Here is a 22137-nt window from a genome sequence, read left to right as displayed (position 1 = left end):
CTAGCCCAACATGTTCCAGGAGTACAAAACACCATAGCAGTTCTGCTAAGTCGTCAGACACAGCAGGCCCACGAGTGGGAATCATCCGCAAGTTCTTCAACCGTTCTTTCAACTGTGGGGAGAACCTTGGATAGACCTCTTTGCCACCCACGAAAACGCAAAATGTCCAAACTTTGCCGCCAGATATCCACACCCGCTGTCCAAAGGCAATGCAATATGGATGAACTAGTCCGGAAAATTGGCGTACGCTTTTCCTCCTCTCCCACTACTTCTGTTAGTAGTACGCAAACTACAGCAACATTCCCTAAGACTCATCCTAGTTGCTCCAACTTGGGCCAGACAACCGTGGTACACCACTCTGTTGCAACTCTCTGTGGTACCACAACAGAAACTAAGCCTATCTCCACGCTTATTAACGCAGAACCATGGAGAGATCAGACACCCGGACCCAGTTCAGCTCAACCTAGCGATCTGACTCCTAAAGTCAGAGTTTGGTTACCTTAACCTCCCTCCAGAATGTATGATTGTTATTAAAGTAGCTAGACGTCCCACCACTAGAGCATGTTATGCAGCTAAGTGGAAACGGTTTGTAATATACTGTCAAAACAACCACATCAATCCTTTAGATGTGTCTATTCAATACATCATAGGATACCTATTACACCTTCAAAAGTGTAATTTAGCGTACACATCTATCAGACTGCACCTTCCTGCCATTGCAGCATACTTACAAAACAGACAACAACTATCTCTTTTTAGAGTGCCTGCCATAAAGGCTTTTATGGAAGGACTCAAAAGAGTAATCCCTCCCAGAACACCACCTTCACCAGTATGGAACTTAAACATTGTTCTCACACCGTTAATGGGACCTCCCTTTGAACCGTTATATGAATGTTAATTGTAATTCCTAATTTTCCTAGTAGCCATTACTTCTCTCAGAAGAGTTAGAGACCTACAAGCATTCAACATTCAAGAACCCTTTCTGCAAATGCACCATAATAAATAGTTCTCCGTACTAATCCTAAATTCCTTCCAAAAGTCATTTCACCCTTCCATCTAAAGTCTGTTGGGCTGCCTGTATCTTTCTCGCAGCCACATACAGTTGCAGAAAGAGCCCTTCACATCTTAGATGTCAAAAGAGCATTGCTTTACTACATTGAAAGGACACAAACTTTTCGTAAAACTAAACAACTTTTTGTGTCTTTTTCACCACCACATAAAGGTAATCCCATATCAAAATCTGGGATACCTAGGTGAATTGTCAAATGCATACAAATCTGTTACCACAAAGCTAAATGTACATGATCTATTCCTCCTAAAGCCCATTCTACAAGGAAAATAGGGGCTTCAATGGCATTTTTAGGGAACATTCCCCTAGACGATATATGCAAAGCAGCTACATGGTCTACACCGCACACATTCACAAAACACTGTTGTGTAGATATGCAAACTAAACAAGCCACTGTAGGCCAGGCTGTACTAAAATCTCTGTTTCAAACAACTGCAACAGATACTGGTGGTCGCCGCTAAAGATGGATATTGCTATACAATCTATGCACAGTGTGTAATCTGCAGCTCATATGCCTCGAACAGAAAATGCTACTTACCAGTATGCATCTGCTCTTGGCATGTAGAGCTGCAGAGTTACACACGCCCACCTGCCTCCCCGGCTACCTTTATCTGTTCCAGTATTATCTTAATTAGATACAAATTACATGGACATCACTTCTTTTCTTATCCAACTCCATCACTTCCCTAATGGTGAAAAACAATCTGGGGATGGAGCAGATGCCCATGCGCAGTATGATCCAAAGGAGGAGTCCCCTATCCTGTGTCTTCCTAAGACTTTCTAGAACAAAAACAAACTGCAAACATCCGGGCCCAACACTAGGTGGCCATCTATGCACAGTGTGTAACTCTGCAGCTCTACATTCCAAGAACAGATGCATACTGGCAAGTAGCATTTTCCTTTCATGTTACTTTTCTAACACAGTGCTAGATACCTAGATTCAGCACTGGGACAATTCCTGCAAACAGGTAAGTAAATATGTTTTGGTTACTCGTGCGATTTTTAAGGAATATTTTTAGATTTCAAAAGTCCACACTTAAAACTTTTTTGGAAGAAAATTGTTAATGTTATCCTATGGTAGAAAAACCGGTTATCGGTTCACAGGTAAGTTATTGACTGTGGGACTTGAGGTTCTGGGGTTAGACTCAGGGGTCCCCCAGGGTCAGTGATGCACTCTTGTTACACCATCAGCGCCACTAGGACGGCCGGGTGTAGTGTGTTAAGGCCCAATGTTATCCAATGGGGGATAGGGGGTCTCCAGTTGGTGGCTTCTGGCAAGCAGGCTACTGGGTTGTGGGAGCAAAGCTCCTAGCGTTTAGGTCAGGGCAAATGGGGAAACAAAGTAGCACAAACTGTGCACCCTCAGTGGCACTGAGGTGGCCGGGTGCAGAGTGCTGTTTCAACGTCGTGCACCCTGTTGTTTTCAATGGAGAATCTCCGGTTTGCAAAAGCACTGCAGGCAGGGAGGCGAAGGACTTCTGGGTGCAACCACAACTTAGAGAGGTAAGTTGTGAAGTTAAGGGTTGGTTAGGCACCGTTGGTTTGGGCCGTGGGGTGTCGGGTGCAGGTATGCCTCTTGGGGTCGAATGTTCTTACCAGTTCACGGTCGCATTTAGTGGGGCTTTCTGAATTTAGACTGCAGGAGTCGGCTGCATGCTTGAGGCAGGTCAGGGGTTGCCGGATCTCTGGTTAGGATCGCCCTGGTGATCTCTTGGTGTTTTTCCTCTCTGGCTGGGTTCGGTGGGTGCAGAGTGGTCTGGATTTGCAGTTTCCGGCTCCTGCCAGAGGTTGCAGTTGGACAAAATCCTGTGTTCACATGAGAAGCAGTCTTTGGAAGTGAAGGCAGGCAGGTCCCCTGGGGTTTTCGAGGTTGCTGGCTGCAGGAGAGACATGGATTTCTCAGGACCAGGTTCACGGGGAGACAGGCCTGTAGGACTGGGGCGAAGTCAGTGGGCGTCTTCCTCTTGTTAGCTGGCTGCACAGTTGTTCGGTACTACTTCTTTCCTTCTTATCGTTTCGGGATCTGAGGAAGCAAGGTTCATGGTGCCCCCTAAATACTAGATTTAGTGGCGTTACAGGTAGGTAAAGGGCAGGGACCAATGGGTCCGTTCCCTCTGGTGGGTACACCCCCTATTTTGCCACCCTCCAGTGGGATGGGGGTTGGAGCCTGTCCCTGGTTGGTTGGGTCCCCCCCATCCTCAAGATGGCGGGGACTCAGACCTGTGCTTCACCTCGCCTCCCCCACCTGAGGGGTGGAGTTGGGAGAGGTGGGCACACCTCTTTACCTCACTTGTTTTTCCCGCCAGCTCTCTGCCCCAAGTGGCGGGTAGAACCAGTGGGGACCAGTTTCTGAAAGCAGCAAATGGTCTGGGGAGGCTCACAAAGGCTCGTGCCTTTGCAGCTTCCCCTTCGTGAACCCTGCCCATCCTGGGGAGGAGGCTTGGCACCTCGCCCCAGGATGTGCATTGTTTCAGGCCCCCGAGAGCAGCAGGCTCTCGACCCAGGAGTCCAGAAACATGTCAGGTGGTGCCAGCTGAAAGCAGCCACTCAGCCTGGACACTAGTGGTAGGTCGTTTTTCAGGGGGCATCTCTTAGATGCCCCCTGTGTGCATTTTTCATTAAATCTGGCATCAGTTTGGGTTTAACTTACGGAGACTTTTACCAACCTTCTCAGTTTTCAATGTAGCCTTTATGGTGCTGTGGAGTTCATAATGACCAACTTCCTGTACCATATACTCTTAATGGCAGCACTGCACTTACAATGTCTAAGAATGGACTTGGATACTGTAGGGGTACAGGGCTCATGCACTTGTACACTCACCACTGGTATAGTGCAGCCACCTAGAGGGGTGACTGATCTATGCCTGGGCAGTGAGTTGTAGTCATGTCAACTCTTCACTTTGTTCTGCACCAACACATGAAGCCTGCAAAGGCAGTATGTGAGTGTGAAGGTACAGGACCTCTAAGGGTGGCATAATAAGTGCTGTAGCCCTTAAAGGCCTTCTCTGGTCACAGTGCCCTGGGTACCTGTGGTACCATTTACCAGGGGCTGACCTGTTGCCAGAGATGTCAATTGGGTTTAAGCTTCAATGAAATGTTAGGGAAGGAACATAGGCCCTGAGTACCTGATTAGCAGGAGCCCAAGGCACATTCTGTCAAAGAACAGCAATCTGATAGAGACTACTAGCCGTGGATTCCTTCACGTAGAATTATCCCCAGGCGTGAGACTGGATATGGTAATTTTCTGCCACAGCATCCCTGCGTGCCGGAGGTGGGGCAGCATCACGCGACTCCGCCCAGGCGTCATCTGCGTACGTGACGTCAGCGAGGTCACATAAGCCCCGCCCTGGCGCACCTACATCAGTTTTTTCTAATTCCGCGTGCAACGTGGATCCGGTCTTTGCGCGGGCCTGTTTAAGGCCCCTTTTCTCCTCATCTTTGTCTCTTCTTTTGGTGGAACAGTGTGCGAATGCCTTTGGACTTCAAATCTTGCACGTTGTGTGGGCATCTTATGTCGGCGACAGACCCTCACCTCATTTGTGTGTGGTGTTTAGGGGAGTATCACCGCACCACTGATTGTGAGGCGTGCCAAAATTTTAAACCGAAGTCGCAGCGGGAGCGACGGATGAAACTACTCGTGGCTCGTCTCTCCAGGTCGGCTTCCTCCCCTCGTTCAGCCTCGGCAAACGACTTCAGATACGGCCGTGGTAGTCGTCCTTGCCCTTCTCCGATGTCGCGTGAGCGTCGCTCCCTGGTGGGTAAGTGTTTCAGTTTGTCCTCCGGGTCTGGTGTCTGGCCTGCCAGGGTCGTGGGCTCTCCGCAGGTGATGCGGCCCTCGTGTCGTCATATCCACCGTTTCCCAGTGATGGGGCGTTGAGAGTCCAGATGGAGACATACGCATCGCCTTTGCAGGCCTCGCTGGCGTCTCCTCCTCCTTCCCCTCCTGGGGCATCAGCGGATCCCTTGCCTTGCGCGGGGCCCTCTTCAGCGCCGCCGGCGGGTCCGGCCCTGGCGCAGACTGGCTCGGATCCAGGCTCGGAGGATGTGGTGCTGTTGGAGTGCAGCCCCTCGGGGGTCCCTCCTTTAGACCACGGCGCCACTGCTTCGCCTCATACTCCCGTGGGAGTCCCTGTGGTGTTGCGGAAGGTCGCCGGGCTCTGGTCGCATACCCGCTCGGCCCTCTGGGCAGGCGAGAGCCTCATCCTCTGCTGAGCTGACGCCGCCAAAGTGTTGGTGACTTCTCCTCGTCCCTCTCTGGGTCAAGGCTGGGTAGGTACCCCTCGTCCCTCTCCGGACCCTCTCAACCCTCCCCGCGGGCGGCTGCCTCGTCGGAAGGCGAGTCGTCCCAGACGCTGCTGCATGGGTCACCGGGTCACCTCTGCCATATTCTGGGCTGAGGCTGGCGGAGGGCTTTCTGTCACTCCCTCGGTCCTTCTCGATCCTCCATGCAGGCGGCTGCCTCGGCGGAGGTAGAGTCGGCGTTGTTCCGGCGCCACCCCTTGGCCAGTTCGGCTCCGGCTCCACTCCCCAGCGCGGTGTGACTTGGAGGAACCCTATCCGGCGTCTCCCGCAGCGCCGGATGGTGTTGATGTCCTGCCTCAGTCGGCGTACTTAACGGCTCCACACAGAGGTCGTGCCGTGGATTTGTCTTCGGACGCTCCCTCTTCTCCGGAGGCTGGCTGCATATTGGTGTCGTCCTCACCGGAGACTGGCTGCTGTGTGGTTTCTTTTTCACAGGTGTCGTCGAAGGGTGGCTCCCTACCATTTCTGAGGCCGAGGTGTTCGTCGGAGGAGCGAAAGGTCCCCCATTCTTCAGTTCCTGCTGACTTCCAGGTCTGGTCTTTGCCTGTCCTGCTTGGCTTCTTGAAAGGCCATCTTAGTTTGCAGCCGTTGACCACCGAGGAGCTGATTGCTCCACCGCAGGACCCTACAGAGTCTGGTGCGGCCTTCGCTCACGCTTTGTCCGCGGCTGTGGGCATTTTGCGCATGGGTGACCCGATTGCTCTTTTCCCGGTGGACCATCTCTTGGAGGTTCTCCACCAGGGCTCTGGTGGAAGGGAGATCTTGCTTCCCTTTGAGGGTTCTCGCCTTTCTTCCCTGACGGGGACTTGGAGGCGTCCTGCTTTAGGGGGTCCGGTGCCTCAACACCTTCTGCAACGGCACCTTCCGGCGCTGTGTGACCTGACGTGCCTTTCCCTCCACTCCACTGCGGCTAGTCCACTGTTGCGGACAGGTTTTCCCTCCTTGCCTCCACTGTTGACTCTGCCGTCCAGGGAGGCTCACTGTCTAGACTCTAGACTCTTGGAGGCGCAACATGTTCGCCTCGACCAGCGCTGCCCTGCGGGCCCTGAACACCTTGTGTGTATTGGCTAGGGCATCCTCTTGTTTGTGGGACTCTGCTCAGTCTCTGGGATCCGCAGCTTCCCAAGAGACTGTTCAGGTGTATTTATGGCATCATGCGTTGGATGGCCGGGAGCTGGCGGCGTTTATTCTCCGCTCTGGACATCTTGGAGGTGATGGGCCGGGACATGTCTTCCTTAGTCACCCTCCGTCGCCATGCTTGGCTTCGGGATGGCGTGTTTCCTGAAAACATTTGGGAGCGGCTGATTGATCTTCCGTTTGATGGCAGCCTGTTGTTCTATGTCCCGGCGGACTCCGCCATCCAGAGGTTCCTGGCAGGGCTCCGTCCTCCTCCCCCTTATCCTCCTCCTCCTTCTCATTCACCTCCTCAGTGACTGCTGAGTTGAGCTGGTTCTGGGCATTCTTGGGCCGGTTGCCCTTCCTGTGGATTGTATTTTCTGGCCATTGAGTCCTCCTTGCTGAGACTTGGGCATTGTTGGCTGCTGAACGGCCCCTTGTTGACTGTGTGTTGTTTTGCTGGAGTGTTGCACAGACTTGGCCCTGAGATTAGGCCTTCTGTTTTTCTTCGGGCTGCTTGTCAAGCCTTCCGCGGGGACGTTTTTCCCTGTGACTCTGTTTTTTCCTCTGCTGCGGAAGTTCTTCCAAAGAGGGTTCCCATGTCGTGGGACTTACCGTATCCTATGTGGGGTAGTGGTAGCTGTTATATAGCTAAGCTCTGCTGGGGAGTGCTGGTTGCCTTTAGGTGCCTGTTCTCCATGGCATTTCTGTATGTTGCTATTGCTTCATGAGGTGTGTGCGCAGCCCCTTGGTGTAGGGTGGCCGGGCATTTCCTATCCTTTCTGCTCTTGTTCTGAGAGCTGGGGTGCTTCTGTGCTCTTCTGGCAGTTTATGGCTTGGGTACCATTCTGGCTGGCCTGTGCATTCCCTCTGGGTGGGCCCACCCTATTTCCCTTTTTTCTTTGGGCCCTCTCAGTTTCTTCTTCTTCTTGTTCCTCTGCCTGGCCATGCAATGGATGGAAGCTCGGTTGCCTTGGGGGTGGAGTGGGGTGCTTCGGCCTCGCCGGCCTTGCCCTTGGTTCCTCTGTTGTGAATGTATGGACCTCTTTAGTCTTCCTTCTTCCTTCTTCATCCCTCTTGGCGTTTTCTGGTGTTCGACTTGTGGGGGGCCATTTGCCTGGCAGGGACGAGGTTACTTCACTGGTCCGCAGGTCTAGTCCCCTGTGGGGCCCTTTGTACTGTCCAGACTGATGGGGTCCTTTTGCAGACCCTCCTTCCCTGTGGGTATTGCTAGGGTATCTATTCTACGTGAAGGAATCTGCGGCTAGTATTCTCTATCAGATGTACAAGTTACTTACCTTTGTTAACGATGTATCTGATAGAGACAATTCTAGCTGCAGATTCCAGGGGTCCTCGCTCCCCATTCTGCGAGGACCCCAGGGCTGGTCTTCGGTACTCGCCTCCCGGTGGGGGCTCTGTGTCCTGTGAGTACCTTCTTTTGCTCTTGATGGTGGCTCCGTCTTGTTGCTGTTAATTTCTCCTCTATGGTCCTTTGGGAGATGGGGTTGCGGTGCTCCTGTGCCCCGCTACTCTGGCTGTTCCAGGTTGGGGAGGGTTGCCTTCAATCTCTACCCTTCCTTCCCTCCCTCCTCCTGCTAATAGGTGTCCTGGCCCCTCTGCTACCCTTTGAGTTGGGGTCCTCTGGTCGTGCCTTCCCCTTGTTTACCGGGGGGTGGTTGCCCTTTATGCTGGGGTGGCTTGGAGGTTTGGTGGTTCCTGCCTGTTGGGACTGGCTCCCCTTCCTTGTTACGGGGTGAGGGTTGTAGGCCTGCTACATGTGTCATGACTTTACCGCAAGTTCCTTGTCTCCGGGTTAGGGGGGGGGGGCTATGTACTGACAGGTTGGCTGCTCAGGGCTCTGCTCTGTTCTTCCTCTGTTCCTGCAGTGGTGCACTGTTCCTTATGGTGTCTTCCTCTTTTTCCTTTTTATATACTCTTTTGCGCACTGTTACCATGTTCCCAGTTTTTTGCCTGGTGGCTCCGCATTGTGGTGCGGAAAAGTTCTCCGAAGAAAACTGACGTAGGCACGCCGGGGTGGGGCCTACGTGATCTCTCTGACATCACTTATATGGACGACACCTGGGTGGAGTATCTTGATGCTGCCCCGCCTCCAGCACGCTGGGATGCTATGGCAAAAAGTTCCCGGAACCAGTCTCAGGCCTTTGGATAATTCTACGTGAAGGAATCTGCAGCTAGAATAGTCTCTACCAGATACATCGTTACCGAAGGTAAGTAACTCGTACTGCAGGCAAATAAACACCACTGTTGACCTTTAAAGAGCTAGTGGTTTTTTACCCTGAACTGTTTATTTTATTTTTTTACATTTGGAACCGTTTACGTTTTAGACGTGATAATTTTTTTCATCATAAGATGACAAATTTGTTTCCACATGTTGGGGATAACGTCTGATTTCCCAAGGAACGACAACCTTGACTTTACAGATGATGGAGAGCTTTATGCTTGTATGCTGCTCCATTGACACGTCACAAGTATTCCACAAAGGAATCATTTAAGATGTTAGAAATTTGTGAAAATATAATTGTTTAAAAGCTTGTTTAATGTATTCATCGGATGAAACTTTCTTCCCTGTGTTGCTCTTAAACTTAATCCTCAGTTACTTAGTCAATTAGTTCATTGCCATTTTTCTAATCTTTGTTTTCTGTGTGTTGTCCATAGTGCTCATGACCTTTCCAGATGGGATATGTTTGGAAGCAATTATAAACTGTTGAAAATTGGTATTGAAAATGGTGACATGCCAGAACAGGTTTGTTCAATATAGATAAATATATATATATATATATATCAAATTCAGAATTTTTACTTTGATCTATACAAGTGACATACAAATATTTTCTTTCATTGCAGATTGTTACTCATGCCTTGCAGTGCACACACTATGTGATACTTTGGCAGCTAGCAAAAATTTCAGAAAGTGGTTCCACAAAGGTATGTTTTTATTTCTTATATTAATCAGACTCTTTTCTTTTTCCTCCTACTCCTTGTTTTGTTAATCGGTGGGCGATAACTTATTTCTAACATTACTAATGATGTTTAAATCACTGCAAAGTTGCTCCATATGTTTGGTGGCCAATAAGATTTCCTTTGTAGTGGCCATTAACTTGTGTAAGAAAGTGCCATCTTTCTTGCATAGTATGCCCCCACCTTTTGCTGAATTGCTGATGTACTTTGACTGAGTGTGCCCTGGGTTCCTGCCAACCAAGTACCCAGGGCCTGTGTTCCTTCCCTGCAACTGTGTTGAAACCAAAACCCAATTGGCATCTTTGACCACAGGTCAGCCCCTGGTAAGTGGTACCCTGGGCACTGTGACCAGAGAAGACCCCCAAAGTCTGCAGCACTTATTGTGCCACCCTTAGGGGCCCTGACACACACACACTGCCTTTGCAGGCTGAGTGTCTTGGTGCAGAACTAAACAGAGTCGACATGGCACACATCCCTGTGTGCCATGCCCACAAACACACTGCCTTGGCATACCTCAGTCACCCCTCTAGATGGGTGCACTATGCCAGTGGTGTGGGCACAGGTGCAGGAGCCCTGTGCCCCTACAGTACCCAGGGCCATTTTTGGGCACTGTAAGTGCAGTGATGCCAATAATAGTATATGGTGCTGGGAGGTTGTCATTACGAACTCCACAGCACCATAATGGCTACACTGACAAGTTTGATATCAAACTTCTCAGCACATTAAACCCACACTGATGCCAGTGTGAGATTTAATGTAACATGCACTACAGATGGCATCTTCTAGGTGCCCCTGAAACCTAACCAACTCCCAGTGTCCTGACTGCATGGCTACCAAGGCTGCCACCACCAGACCTGTTTCTGGGCCTGGACCCCTGGGTCGAGAGCTTGCCGCTCTCAGGGGCCTGAAACAATGCACATCCTGGGACAAGGTGCCAAACCTCCCCCCCTTCCCCCCCCCCCCCCCCCCCCCCCCCCTAGGACGAGCAGGGGAAGCTTCAAAGGAATGCCGCCTTTTGTGAGCTTCCCCAGGCCAGTTGCTGTACTTACAACTGGCCCCCACCGGTTCTGACCCCCACTCTGGCGGGTAGACAGACGGGAAACTAAGTGAGGAAAGGGGGTGTGCCAGCCTGTGCCAACTCCACCCCTCAGGTAGGAGAGGAGAAGTGAAGCACAACTCCGGGCTACCGCCATCTTTGAGGATGGGGAGCCCTACCCAATCAGAGCTAGGCCCTTGCCCCCTCCCACAGTAGAGGAGCAGGATAGGGGGTGTACTCATTCCAGGACAGGGACCCATTGATCCTTGCCCTACCTGTAACGTCTCTAAATTTAGTATTTAAGGGCACCCTGAACCTTCCTTCCTCAGATCCCGATTTTGAAACAAGAAGAACAACAAGAAACAAGAAGACCTGCAGTGCAGCTGCTAATAAGAGGACGACACCAACAGACTTGGCCCCAGCCCTACTGGCCTGGTGATCCTTGAACCTGCTCCTACTAAAACCCCGGCGTCTCCTGCGGACAGCAACCTCGAAAACCGCGGAAGACCTGCCTGCCGTGCTCATCTAAAGACTGGGACTCCCATGAGCAGTGATTCTTCCCAAACAGCAACAACCCCTGGTGCCAGCCAGGAACTGCAAATCCAGCACACTCTGTGCCCGGCCCGTGCCTGAGTGGATAAAGACCCTGAGGACGTCCCTCCGGCGACTGTGACCCGGAATCCAGTGCCCAAAGACCCTCCTCGACGATCCTGATGAAGCCTGCAGCCTCACAACAAGGACCCTCCCACTGCGACCAGCTGAGGGTAAGATTTTCCGACGTCCAAAGACACCCCTGCTCCCGACGCCCCACGGCCCCCTGTGCCCAACTCCTTGGTGTCTACCTATCCTCCAAGATCCCAACTTACCTCTCGAGTGGTGGTTGCACCTGAAGAATCTCCGTCCCCAAGCCTGCAGCCATTGTTCAACTGGAAGTGCAGCAACTACCCTACTCTACTTCCCCACTTGGCCTCTGTATGTGACCAGGAGCTCCGCTCCCACAGCCGCGTGGCCTTTGCTGCTAGCAGCCACGAACCGAAGGCCCCCTATCCTCCATAGGGTAACATTGGGCCTACTTGCTCTACACCCGGCTGCCCCTGTGCCGCTGAGGGTGTAACAACTGTACCTACCTGACCCTGGGAGACCCCTGAGTCTATGCCCAGAACCTTAACTCTGCCAGTCGAGTACTTACTCAAAAGCAGATAGCTCGCTTTTTTTCCATAGAGTAAGATTGACTGGTTTCACTCAATTTCTTTTAAGTGTAGAGTTTTAAAACTTTTAAATATTCACTAAAAATCAGCCGGTGCTGTATCTTTCAGCCCAGCACTGAACCTTAATTAGAACCGTGATTTACTGTTAACTCCATTTTCCTCCATAGGAAACCCTTGTCTGGTTTTCACCAGAAAACCTTGTGTGTCCAATTTCCAAACTTATAAATATTCCTTAAAAATCGCTAGTATGACTTAAACACATTCTTACAATTGTTTACAGGAGATATACCAGTGCTGGATCCAGGATCCAACACAGAGTAAGAAAAAGTAACGATAACATTACTTACCAGCTAAGTGAATTTCCTCCCATAGGATAACATCGGTCATTCTGTGTGAAAAAGTTTCGAAGTGTCAACTTTTAAAATACAATAATATTCCTTAAAAAATCACAACTGTAACCAAAACACTTTTACTCAATGGTTTACAGGAGATGTCCCAGGACTGTATCTAGGATCCAGTCCTGTGGTTAGAAAAGTAATCCATAAAGTAATCTATTGCATTTAACTAGAAATTCCCAATTCGCTCAGTCACATGGTATTTGAAACTGTTGTCTATTGCAACAACTGTAACTATTGTAGTCCAAAGTCTATTGCGTATTTGAAAAGTATTTAAAGTAACTCATTCCAAGAAAGTATATTTTGATACCTATTGTTGGTTCTAAAATAAAACTACTATATATTTTTGATACAAACGGCCTAGAGTTCAGTTCTTGAGTGTATCAGACCATTTGCTGACTGAGTGTCTACATCAAATGCTTTACACTGTCCTCTGATACTGCCTTTTTGCTCGACCAAGCTACCACGTTAGAGAGTAAGGTTATATCTAACTTTAGCCTCTGCCATACCTCTGGAGACTGTGGACTGTGCACACTGACCTTACTTTGAACTAGTATATACAGAGCCACTTTCTTACATCTTGGCCCGCAGATATGGTAAATCTATAGCTCCTCTTTGATGGATACTACTTACCTCAGAGTTTTCACCTTGTAAATATTCCCAGGTACTACACTTTATCCAGAAACTTTTTAGTTCGAGGCATATGAGCAGCAGATTACACAATGTGCATAGATGGCCACCTAGTGTTGTCCTGAAAACTTCTTTGGAAGTCACGAGGTAGGTGACTCCTCTTTTTGGACCACATTGCCCATGGGCATAGGCTCCATTCTCAGATTGTTTTTTTCCGCCATCGGGCTCGGATGTGTTTCCTGCGCTCCGGATCTGAAAGAAACAGGTTAGTATTAGATTACTTACCTTAGAATATCCCCAGGCGTCAGACCGGATCCAGAAACTTTTGCGTAGCAGTACCCTTGCGCGTCGGTAGGCGTCTTCTGCGGGTCCGTCGTTGGCGCCGGGATGCTACTTAGACGCCGCCCTCGCGCGCTGATGTCAGTTATTCTTTTTTCCGCGCCAGCAGGCGCAGATCTGGAAAAAGTTGTACCTTTAATTTTTGACTAACTTTTTCGATCCTTTTTGATAATCTTTCGAAGTCTCTCGACTAAGACGGTGCTGGTTGGGATGCCCGGGTTCAAGCCCTGCATCGATTGAAGCCGACTGATGTCGGTTACCGTACCCCATCGCCGGTGCCTTCACTGTCTGGGCCCCGACCACGACAACAAGTCCTGCCCCGACTGCCGGTCCCTGACGTCCAAAGCTAGACTGGAGCGGTCCCGCAAGCGACTCGAGCTCCTGAAGGACTGGGTTTTTCTAAGACCCAGCGGTGCCAGGGGACAACACCTGAAACCTTCGTGGGTTACCTGTTCCGGCGTACAAATGACAGAAACACGGGACACTTCCCTCAGCGTCAAAGATTCGAGGTTTATTTACTGCAGGGAAACAGAAGTCACAAGAAGTACATAGCATGTAGGTTCTAGGAGACTGCTTCAAATTGTATCTGTGGATCGCTCCTTTTATACAGTTTTTCGTCATAGAACAACATGACAAACAAAAGGTTACAACCCAGTTCCCACAGTAAATTTCATAGGGGGTCGCTTTCATGTATTCAGGGTCCGGAACATAATTACAGTAGCATCGCCGGTTCCCAACTGTAAAAGTACATTTTCCCAACATTAGTGCATTCCATTCCGGCTGTAAACGACTTAAGGAGGATTCAGAAACAGGTGCAGAGGAAGACCAAAGATAGTCGACAGATTGAAAAGAGTATAAGGGGGTGATATCGGAAACACGATTGCAGAGATCAAAGGAGACGTGCCTAATGAATGCACAACTGAGACAATAGACCGGCACGGCAAGATGAGCCTCGAGCGGGGCCATCTGCCTTGCAGTGTCATCCCCCTCGTCATAAAAGACACCCTCAAAGGAACACGTGTCTTCCGCAAGAGTTTGGGAATCCAAGGGTCACGAAGCGGACAGTGTCCGTTCGCTGGCTACTTGAGGGCAAGAAACAAAATGGATGCCGTATCTAAAATGGAACCCGTGGGTTCAGATAAAGAAACCCACGAAAACGACGAACGGTTTAGGTTAGCATAGCGAAAACGCGTACATCCACTAAACTCGTCATTTGCGGTTCATAGATACCAAACTCGACCATATTCGAGCGAGTCGAAAACACCACTTACAATTGTCACAGAACCTCACTCCGGCAGTCAGCCCCGTGCCGCTCGAGGTCCCGGTCCGGAAAGAGGTCGAGGGACCGGTCGCGGGGGCGGAGTCACCACAGTTCAGGGAGTGGTCATCAGTCATCGGGCTCGAAGTCCTCAGGTAAGAGGCACAAGAAGTCGAAGAGGTGACATCGCTTTTCTGACTCCCCCCGTCAATCGCCAACGCGGCCGGGGGTTCGGGCGAAACCACCTCCACGGCTCCATCGGAGCCGCTGGCGTCGCGGCCTGCTCCATACTCGCCGGTCCCTGGGCAGAACGCAACGCCTGAGGAGATTGAGGCCTTCCCCATGGCCATGAGGTCGCTCACTCCTCCGTCGGGTTCTGCGGCGCCTTCGGGCCAAGCGGCCCCGACTGGGTCCCCAAGCGGGCTGGCTGCTTCGGCCCCGGCGCCGTCGGGTGCTTCGGCCCAGGCTCTGTCAGCGACTTCGGTCTCGACGCCGCAGGGACCTTCCAGCTCGGGGTCGTCGCCGGTCGACCTCACGACCTCGCTGACAGCGGTCCCCAGGGTGTCGCCCCCGGCGCCATCCCAGGAAGACTATGTCCCCGGTCCTACCCTCAATTCGGGTCGGGCGTCGGAGTAGCGCCGCTCGCCGCTGTATTTGACGCCGCTAGAAGTTTTCTATTTCTATTACCCGGCCCCATCCTTAAAACCCGAGTATCAGGAGATGGGTGGCGAGGAGGATTGGGAGGGGTCCGAGGACCCTCTGGCACATGAGTGCCAGTCTTCTCAGGACTGGGCAGGTGAGCTAGGGGAGGCAAGTGGTCTGGACACTTCACCCGACACTGGTTTTGTCTCCCCTCCTACCGTGGCTACGGAGGAGTGGGCTGCCTATAGTGTGGTGCTGACGTGGGCTGCCAAGGCCTTGGGCCTTGAGCCTTCCGTCGCGGCCGTTAGGACTAACCTCCTCACTGAGGTCCTTAAACTGCAGGCAAGCTCGGCTGAGCCTCTGCTGCCGTTTAATGAAGCCTTGTCAGACGTTCTTCTGGGCACTTGGTCCAAGCCCGCTACAGGTCCGCCTGTAGATAGGAACGTGGCCAGGTGCCACCGCCTGGTTCCGGGCGACCCTTGCTTCCTGTCCACCCACCTCACCCCGAGAGCCTGATCATCCAGGCCTCTAACTCCCAGACCGCATTCCCGACGGCTCCCCCCGATCGGGAATCCAAGAGGTATGAGCAATACGGGATAAGGGTATTCTCCTCCCTGAGTTTGGGGTTGTGGTCAGTCAACACTGCGTGCCTCTTGGGCCGTTACACCCACTCTCTGTGGGATACGGTCGCGGACGTGCTGCCACAGTGTCCGGAGGGGGTCCGGACTAAAGTCACCCTAGCCCTTGTGGAGGGTCGAGATGTGGCACGGTATTCCATCCGGTGTGGGCTGGATACCATGGACTCGCTGGGCAGGGGGATGGCAACGACGCTGGCGATTCCTCGCCACGCCTGGGTGAGGTCCGCCAACTTTTCGGCTGATGTCCAAAACACCCTTATGGACATGATGTTTGATGGCCGTCGCCTCTTTGGCGACAAAGCAGACAGTGCGCTTGAGCGCTTTAAGAACTCCAGGGCTACGGCCAAGTCCCTGGGCCTCTCGGCCCGAGCCAGGAAACTGTTGCCTTTCGCTCCTTTTGTGGCCAAGGAAGGGGTGCCCCCACACGTCCTGCCAGCCGCGGCCCGCAGACTAACATCCAGCGTGGTGGCGGACGTGGTAACCGCTGTGGCGGCTGTCGGGGACAATGGCGAGGTCAGTCCACACCTACCCCTGCAGCATCCGCCTCGAAACTTTCCGAGCTTTCAGGCCCATGTGACACCAGTGGGGGGCAGGGTTCGCCATCACCTCCTCCACTGGCATACCGTCACATCGTTTGGATATAGGCAGATGCACAGCTTGTATTTCTTAGATTCTTATGTCTTTGGTTAATTCAGATCAATTTAATTTAGTTGTGCTCAATAAGGAGGCGTCGAGGGCCCACGACGTATAAATAACAGCTTTATCAGTGAAACCAGAGGAACTCTGGTGTCATCCCTTATCGGCACACACTTTTTCGTGTTTCCTTGAGTGAAGAAAACACTTTCAAACCATTTTCATAGTATCTTCTTTTTATTTCATGATTTTCATTGTTGTTTATCAGATTTCATCGTATTTAATCATTCATACATCAGGCGATATCAAAAAGCATATCCAATGCATTTCGGGCATTCAAGTGGCATGCCCTTCATCAGGGATTGACACTACAAAAAGATGATATAAACGGACATTTAGGATCAAAACGGATCTACATGGTATTTACATCAATATCATAGTAAACAATATTGCATTCATGGTTATATCAAGATTGTCGTCTCATAATCACCTATATGTCATGCATATTGTGGTGTACTGGTGATATGGGGAAAGGGTTGTGGTTAGCGTGCAAAGAAAAAAGTGCGCATGACCGCAGGAACTCTCTTTGAATTTAAGAACGCCGGAAACTGATCAGTTTCACCGGCGATTTTGAAAAACGAGCTCCGGATGAAACGCGAGACGCTTTAACTCCAGGTTAGTTTTCACGCTGATCTCCAGCACCGAAAACAATGTGAGCTTTTTTATGTCACCGACCTCACTTTACTAACGAGCGTTCAACATTTTCTTCCCCCGTTTTCAGATTACCGTGACTACGTTCACCAGGCTTGTAAGTGAACAACATATATTTTTTTCAGCGCACTTTTTTCTTTGCACGCTAACCACAACCCTTTCCCCATATCACCAGTACACCACAATATGCATGACATATAGGTGATTATGAGACGACAATCTTGATATAACCATGAATGCAATATTGTTTACTATGATATTGATGTAAATACCATGTAGATCCGTTTTGATCCTAAATGTCCCTTTATATCATCTTTTTGTAGTGTCAATCCCTGATGAAGGGCATGCCACTTGAATGCCCGAAATGCATTGGATATGCTTTTTGATATCGCCTGATGTATGAATGATTAAATACGATGAAATCTGATAAACAACAATGAAAATCATGAAATAAAAAGAAGATACTATGAAAATGGTTTGAAAGTGTTTTCTTCACTCAAGGAAACACGAAAAAGTGTGTGCCGATAAGGGATGACACCAGAGTTCCTCTGGTTTCACTGATAAATACCGTCACATCGGACAGGTGGGTGCTGCAAATCTTTCGAAGGGGCTACTCCCGCCCCTTCGAGGTGAACTCTCCAGCCATGCCACCGCAGTACCACCGCCTGTCGGGGGATCACTTGAGTCTTCTGCAAGAGGAAGTTACGGCCCTCTTGGCCAAGGGGGTCATCGAGCGCGTTCCTGGGCCAGAAATAGGGTGTGATTGTTACTCCCACTACTTTCTGGTTCCCAAGAAGGGCAAAGGGGGCCTACGCCCTATATTGGACTTCTACCCCCCAAACATACCGCCCAAACAGCGTCAAATGTCACAAGAGCATCTATTACTGCTAAAGCAAGAAGTAATATCTCTACTGGATAAAAGTGAATTAGAACTTGTTCCTCTGCACCAACAAAACAAGGGAGTCTACTCCCTATACTTTCTTATCCTACGGAAGGACGGCTCTCTAAGGCTCTCACATGGTCACACTCCAACAAGTCCTTCCTCTTCTGTTACAAAACGTCTTCCTTGCTACTCTCGATCTCAAGGACACATACCTCCACATTCCCATTCACAAAGCTCACAGAAAGTATCTCAGATTTGTAATAGATGGGCAGCACTATCAATTCAAAGTACTCTCATTCGGAGTCACAATGGCACCAAGAGTATTCACAAAGTGCCTAGCAGTAGTGGCGGTACAAAAGAAGTGGTGATGGACGGAGCATCTGAACCAATCAAACACTCACACCCAGTCAAAAGATCTGGGTTTGATCCATCACCGTTCTTTAGCCCACTCTGCCACCCCAGTTCAGACATGGCTATATGCAAATCAGTCTGACCCTGTGCCTCATGGGAACAGTCCAGCCCGAACTGCCAAGCCATGCCTTCCCTGGACCGGAAACAAGCTTCCGAGGACCGGTTTCTGGCATTCCAGCCGTCTTCAGCCCGGCTTGCTTGAATCCGGTGGCAAAGTGAGCAAGGGACTCGCGTCTGAGCATACCCTGCCACACTTATGGCGGCCAAAGCGGTAAAAAAGGGGTAGTGGAAGCACATTAACGAAGACGTCACATCCACGTCTTCCCATACCTGGACGACTGGCTCATAAAAGCCAGCTCCTACAACCAGCGTGTAGAAAACACTCGTGCCACTATCCAACTGCTTCACAACTTGGGGTTCACAATAAACCACACCAAGTCCCGTCTGCAACCATCCAAAGTACAATACCTCGGTGCCACAATAAACACCTCAACAGCACTAGCTTATCCCACTCTGGTAAGGATAGTCAGCATGCAAGCTCTTCTCACAAAGTTTCAGCCACAACACTCCCTTCCAGTGCGAGTGTTCATGCAGCTCATAGGGATGATGGCCTGTTGCATTTTCATAGTGCCCCATGCAAGACTTCAAATGCGTCCTCTCCAAGAGTGCTTAGCACGCCAATGGAACCTGACTCAAGGTCAATTAACAGACCTAGTCTTGGTGGACGGTCTGACTAATCGCTCTCTGTAGTGGTGGAATACCAAAAACCTTTCCAATGGACCACCGTTCCTAGAGCCAGTTCCTCAGATAGACTTGACAGCAGACGCATCGCTCCCCGGCTGGGAAGCCCACCTACTGCAACACACCATGAAAGGCAGGTGGACACTACAACAAAAGTTACTCCATATCAACCACCTGGAGTTACTAGCCATATTCCTAGCATTAAAAGCATTCCAAAAGCAAATATCAAACAAGGATGTATTAGTCCGCACAGGCAACAGAACAGCCATGTACTACATACAGAAACAGGGCGGAACACACTCCCTGCAACTCTCTCAGCTAGCAAAGAACATATGGCGGTGGGCTATACCTCAAAACATATTCCTCTTAGCCGAGCATGTTCCAGGAGTACAAAATACCATAGCAGATCTGTTAAATAGTCAGACACAACAGATCCACAAGTGTGAACTGTAGGAGAGTAGGGTCTGCAATCCTATGGTCACCCCAGATTTTTGCTTTTTGCTTCACTGGTTTACGACTTTCCCTGGCTGTGGGCCTGCTAATCAGACCCACAGCCTAGCAGTTCTCTCTCTAAATTGACATCCATGTACTTTAGGTGCATATACCAATTGGTATTGGGTCACTCTTGTAAGTCCTTGTACAGTGTACCATAGGTACCCAGGGCATAAGTGAACCCAAGGCCTACCAGAGGCTGCAGCATGTATTATGCCACCCCTGGCTGGCCATCCAAATCTGACACAACTGGCTGATCAATCAGCTGGGGCAAGGTGGTGTAATCAACTTTTGCTTTAGATATAGTATACCTATATCTAAACCTAAAATGGACACATATACTCCTATAAGTCACTCCTAAGGCAGGCCTTAACAATCCTGGAGGCAGAGTGCTTGGAATTATGTGAGATGCTGCTCTAGCATGAGCTGAGCCTGTCTGCAGCTTTCGGAACCAAGTCCATATACTCATAAGTACATTATAATCCTCGCGGTTATTGCTAGCTTTGGTATAGCATTATCAAAACATGTCCAGTAAGGTGTCATACGAATTGGAATACTACCCCCTCGCCAATTCTGGAGACGGGGGTAGCATTCTTCCCTTTTAGAGGGACACAACATGTATGTAACTGTGAACCCCGGTTAAAGTTAACTCGAGCCTCAGCATCTCAAAATAGATGCTGCCACCACAGACACAAGTCTGACCTCCTGGACAAAGGGATTTCTGCCTTGGGAGGTGCTAGCACCACCACAGACAGGATTTTGTGTATTAGGTAGGACAGGCCTGAAAGGAATGAGACATACCTGGGGCACACACTGTGCCCTGTGCATACACCGGTTCAAACCATTTGCTGGGGCACTCCAGCTCTGGCGCAAAACCGGACAAAGAATAGGGGGTGTAACCACCCCCTCTTCCTGGTCCCACCCATAGGAAGGACCTTGTCATAGTACAGCCCCCTTTAGGAGAATAAAGGTAGGAGCTGGTCCCATTCCAAATTAGATTATCCTGAATTGAATCTACAAGAAGAAACTCTGGACTTCGACGTTCTGCTCCACAGAAGACTGAAGAAATCTCCCTTGTGGCCAAGGAGTGACCACCCTGCACAAGCAGGCATCATCAAGCTTTCCAGCGGTTCACTTTGTCGTCTTCCCGAGTGGATCCAGACTTCAGAGCCCGACGAGACCCAGACTTCCAGACCTCTCCGACCTCAACCTACATCTGCAGCACAACTGAGATCCGTGGGTGCGACAAGACACGTGGGACTGGCCATCTTGAAGAAACTGCACTTAGCTTCCAGCACGACTTCAGAGACATCCTCGACGAAGTGCTTTGGGGATTGAGAAGCCCCAGTCCCGAGCAGCTCCTGCACAGAAGATCAGCCCTCCAGCATCCACGAGATCTGCGTGGGGCCCTTTTGCTTGATTGCTGCTCGACGCGTTGTCTGGTCACTTGCCGGCTGGCTAGTGGCTTCCTAGACGACGATCCACGACATCAACACTGCTGGTCTGGTTGCTCCAGACTGGCCCTTGCTTCCTTCCAAATGAGGAGTACCCCGGACCCTCCTGGTCCGCACCAGACGCCTTTTCCACTCACTGCGTGGGTTGCTTTTGCCTAGGCCTGTTGACGCTGAATCCGGAACCAACACCGCCAACAGCGAGAGCCTACGTGGGACAGCTCGTGCCTTCATCCTGGTCGTCGAAGACACCTCCTGGTCCATGTGACTGCAGAGTCAAGCGTCCACTCTTCACCTGATCGCGATGACAGCATCTGGTTCCTTCCTGGTTCCACTCCAGTCACTGGCTAGTGAGTTTGAACATTGTCCCCTCTGCTTTCAGGTCTTCAGCTTCCTTGATCCACCCTTGGATCACACCGGACATCTTCCTCCCGGTCGCCTGCAGCATCTTTTCTTTCAGGCTCCATAGACTTCAACGCAGAAACCCAACACGACTTCGCACCTATGCACCCGCAGCCCGTGGGTGAGGTAACAAGAGCATTTTGGTGCTCAAGGGTAGATTGACTCTCCTAGTGTCCAGATTTCCAGTCGTTTTAGTCCTAACTAGTAAGGATTGTCCGTACTCACCTTTTTCGTAAACTGTACTGTCCATTGACTTTGTTACGCATCTCGCGTGTGAGTTCACACTCTGCACACGCGTTCCGTGGGCCTCCTATTACTTACCTAAACTTAGGATAGTGTAGTCCCAGCGATCCTACAGCCTCTGGACAGCTCCATTCCTTCTATCCACTTACTTATACCACTTGTTTAGTATATGGTTTGTTGCGCCCCTAGGGCAACATTGTAACTCGTGCAACTTAACGTATTTTTCTTAAGAGTCTTGTCATGTGCTTAGCCCTCTGACCTCATAAAGAGTTCGGAGGTGTTTGTTATTAATAAATATATTGTTTATTTTCATAACAACCTGTGTGGTGTCCTTTCATTTGGTATTCAAGGGGTTATATGTGGTAAAACAGCTGGCTTCACATGCCAAAAGAGTTTAGCCTTAAGACTGCTTTGTCCATGCTACCATTTGGATAGCTGGTCTATAAGGTTGACTTACAACCAATCACCGTAAGGGTTGTTTGGACTGATACAAGGTGATCACTAGAACTAGTGCGCATCATATATCAGGCCAACTTCTCACAGATGACACATTATGCC

General features: G+C 50.3%; 1 protein-coding gene across 2 annotated transcripts in view; it reads left to right on the top strand.

Moving 5' to 3' along the window:
- STAG2 (STAG2 cohesin complex component) overlaps nucleotides 1–22137 on the top strand; it is a 1316830-nt gene that overhangs the window by 893009 nt on the left and 401684 nt on the right. For both annotated transcript variants that reach the window (XM_086918500.1, XM_086918501.1), the window contains 2 exons: nucleotides 9164–9251; nucleotides 9353–9433. In XM_086918500.1, coding sequence (XP_086774626.1) covers nucleotides 9164–9251; nucleotides 9353–9433 — 169 coding nt within the window. The remainder of the gene's footprint in view (nucleotides 1–9163; nucleotides 9252–9352; nucleotides 9434–22137) is intronic.

The sequence above is a fragment of the Lissotriton vulgaris genome, chromosome 4_1 (genome assembly GCF_964263255.1).
Source record: "Lissotriton vulgaris chromosome 4_1, aLisVul1.2, whole genome shotgun sequence".
In the NCBI taxonomy this organism is placed as follows: Eukaryota; Metazoa; Chordata; class Amphibia; order Caudata; family Salamandridae; genus Lissotriton; species Lissotriton vulgaris.
This window is presented reverse-complemented; position numbering and strand designations above follow the sequence as displayed.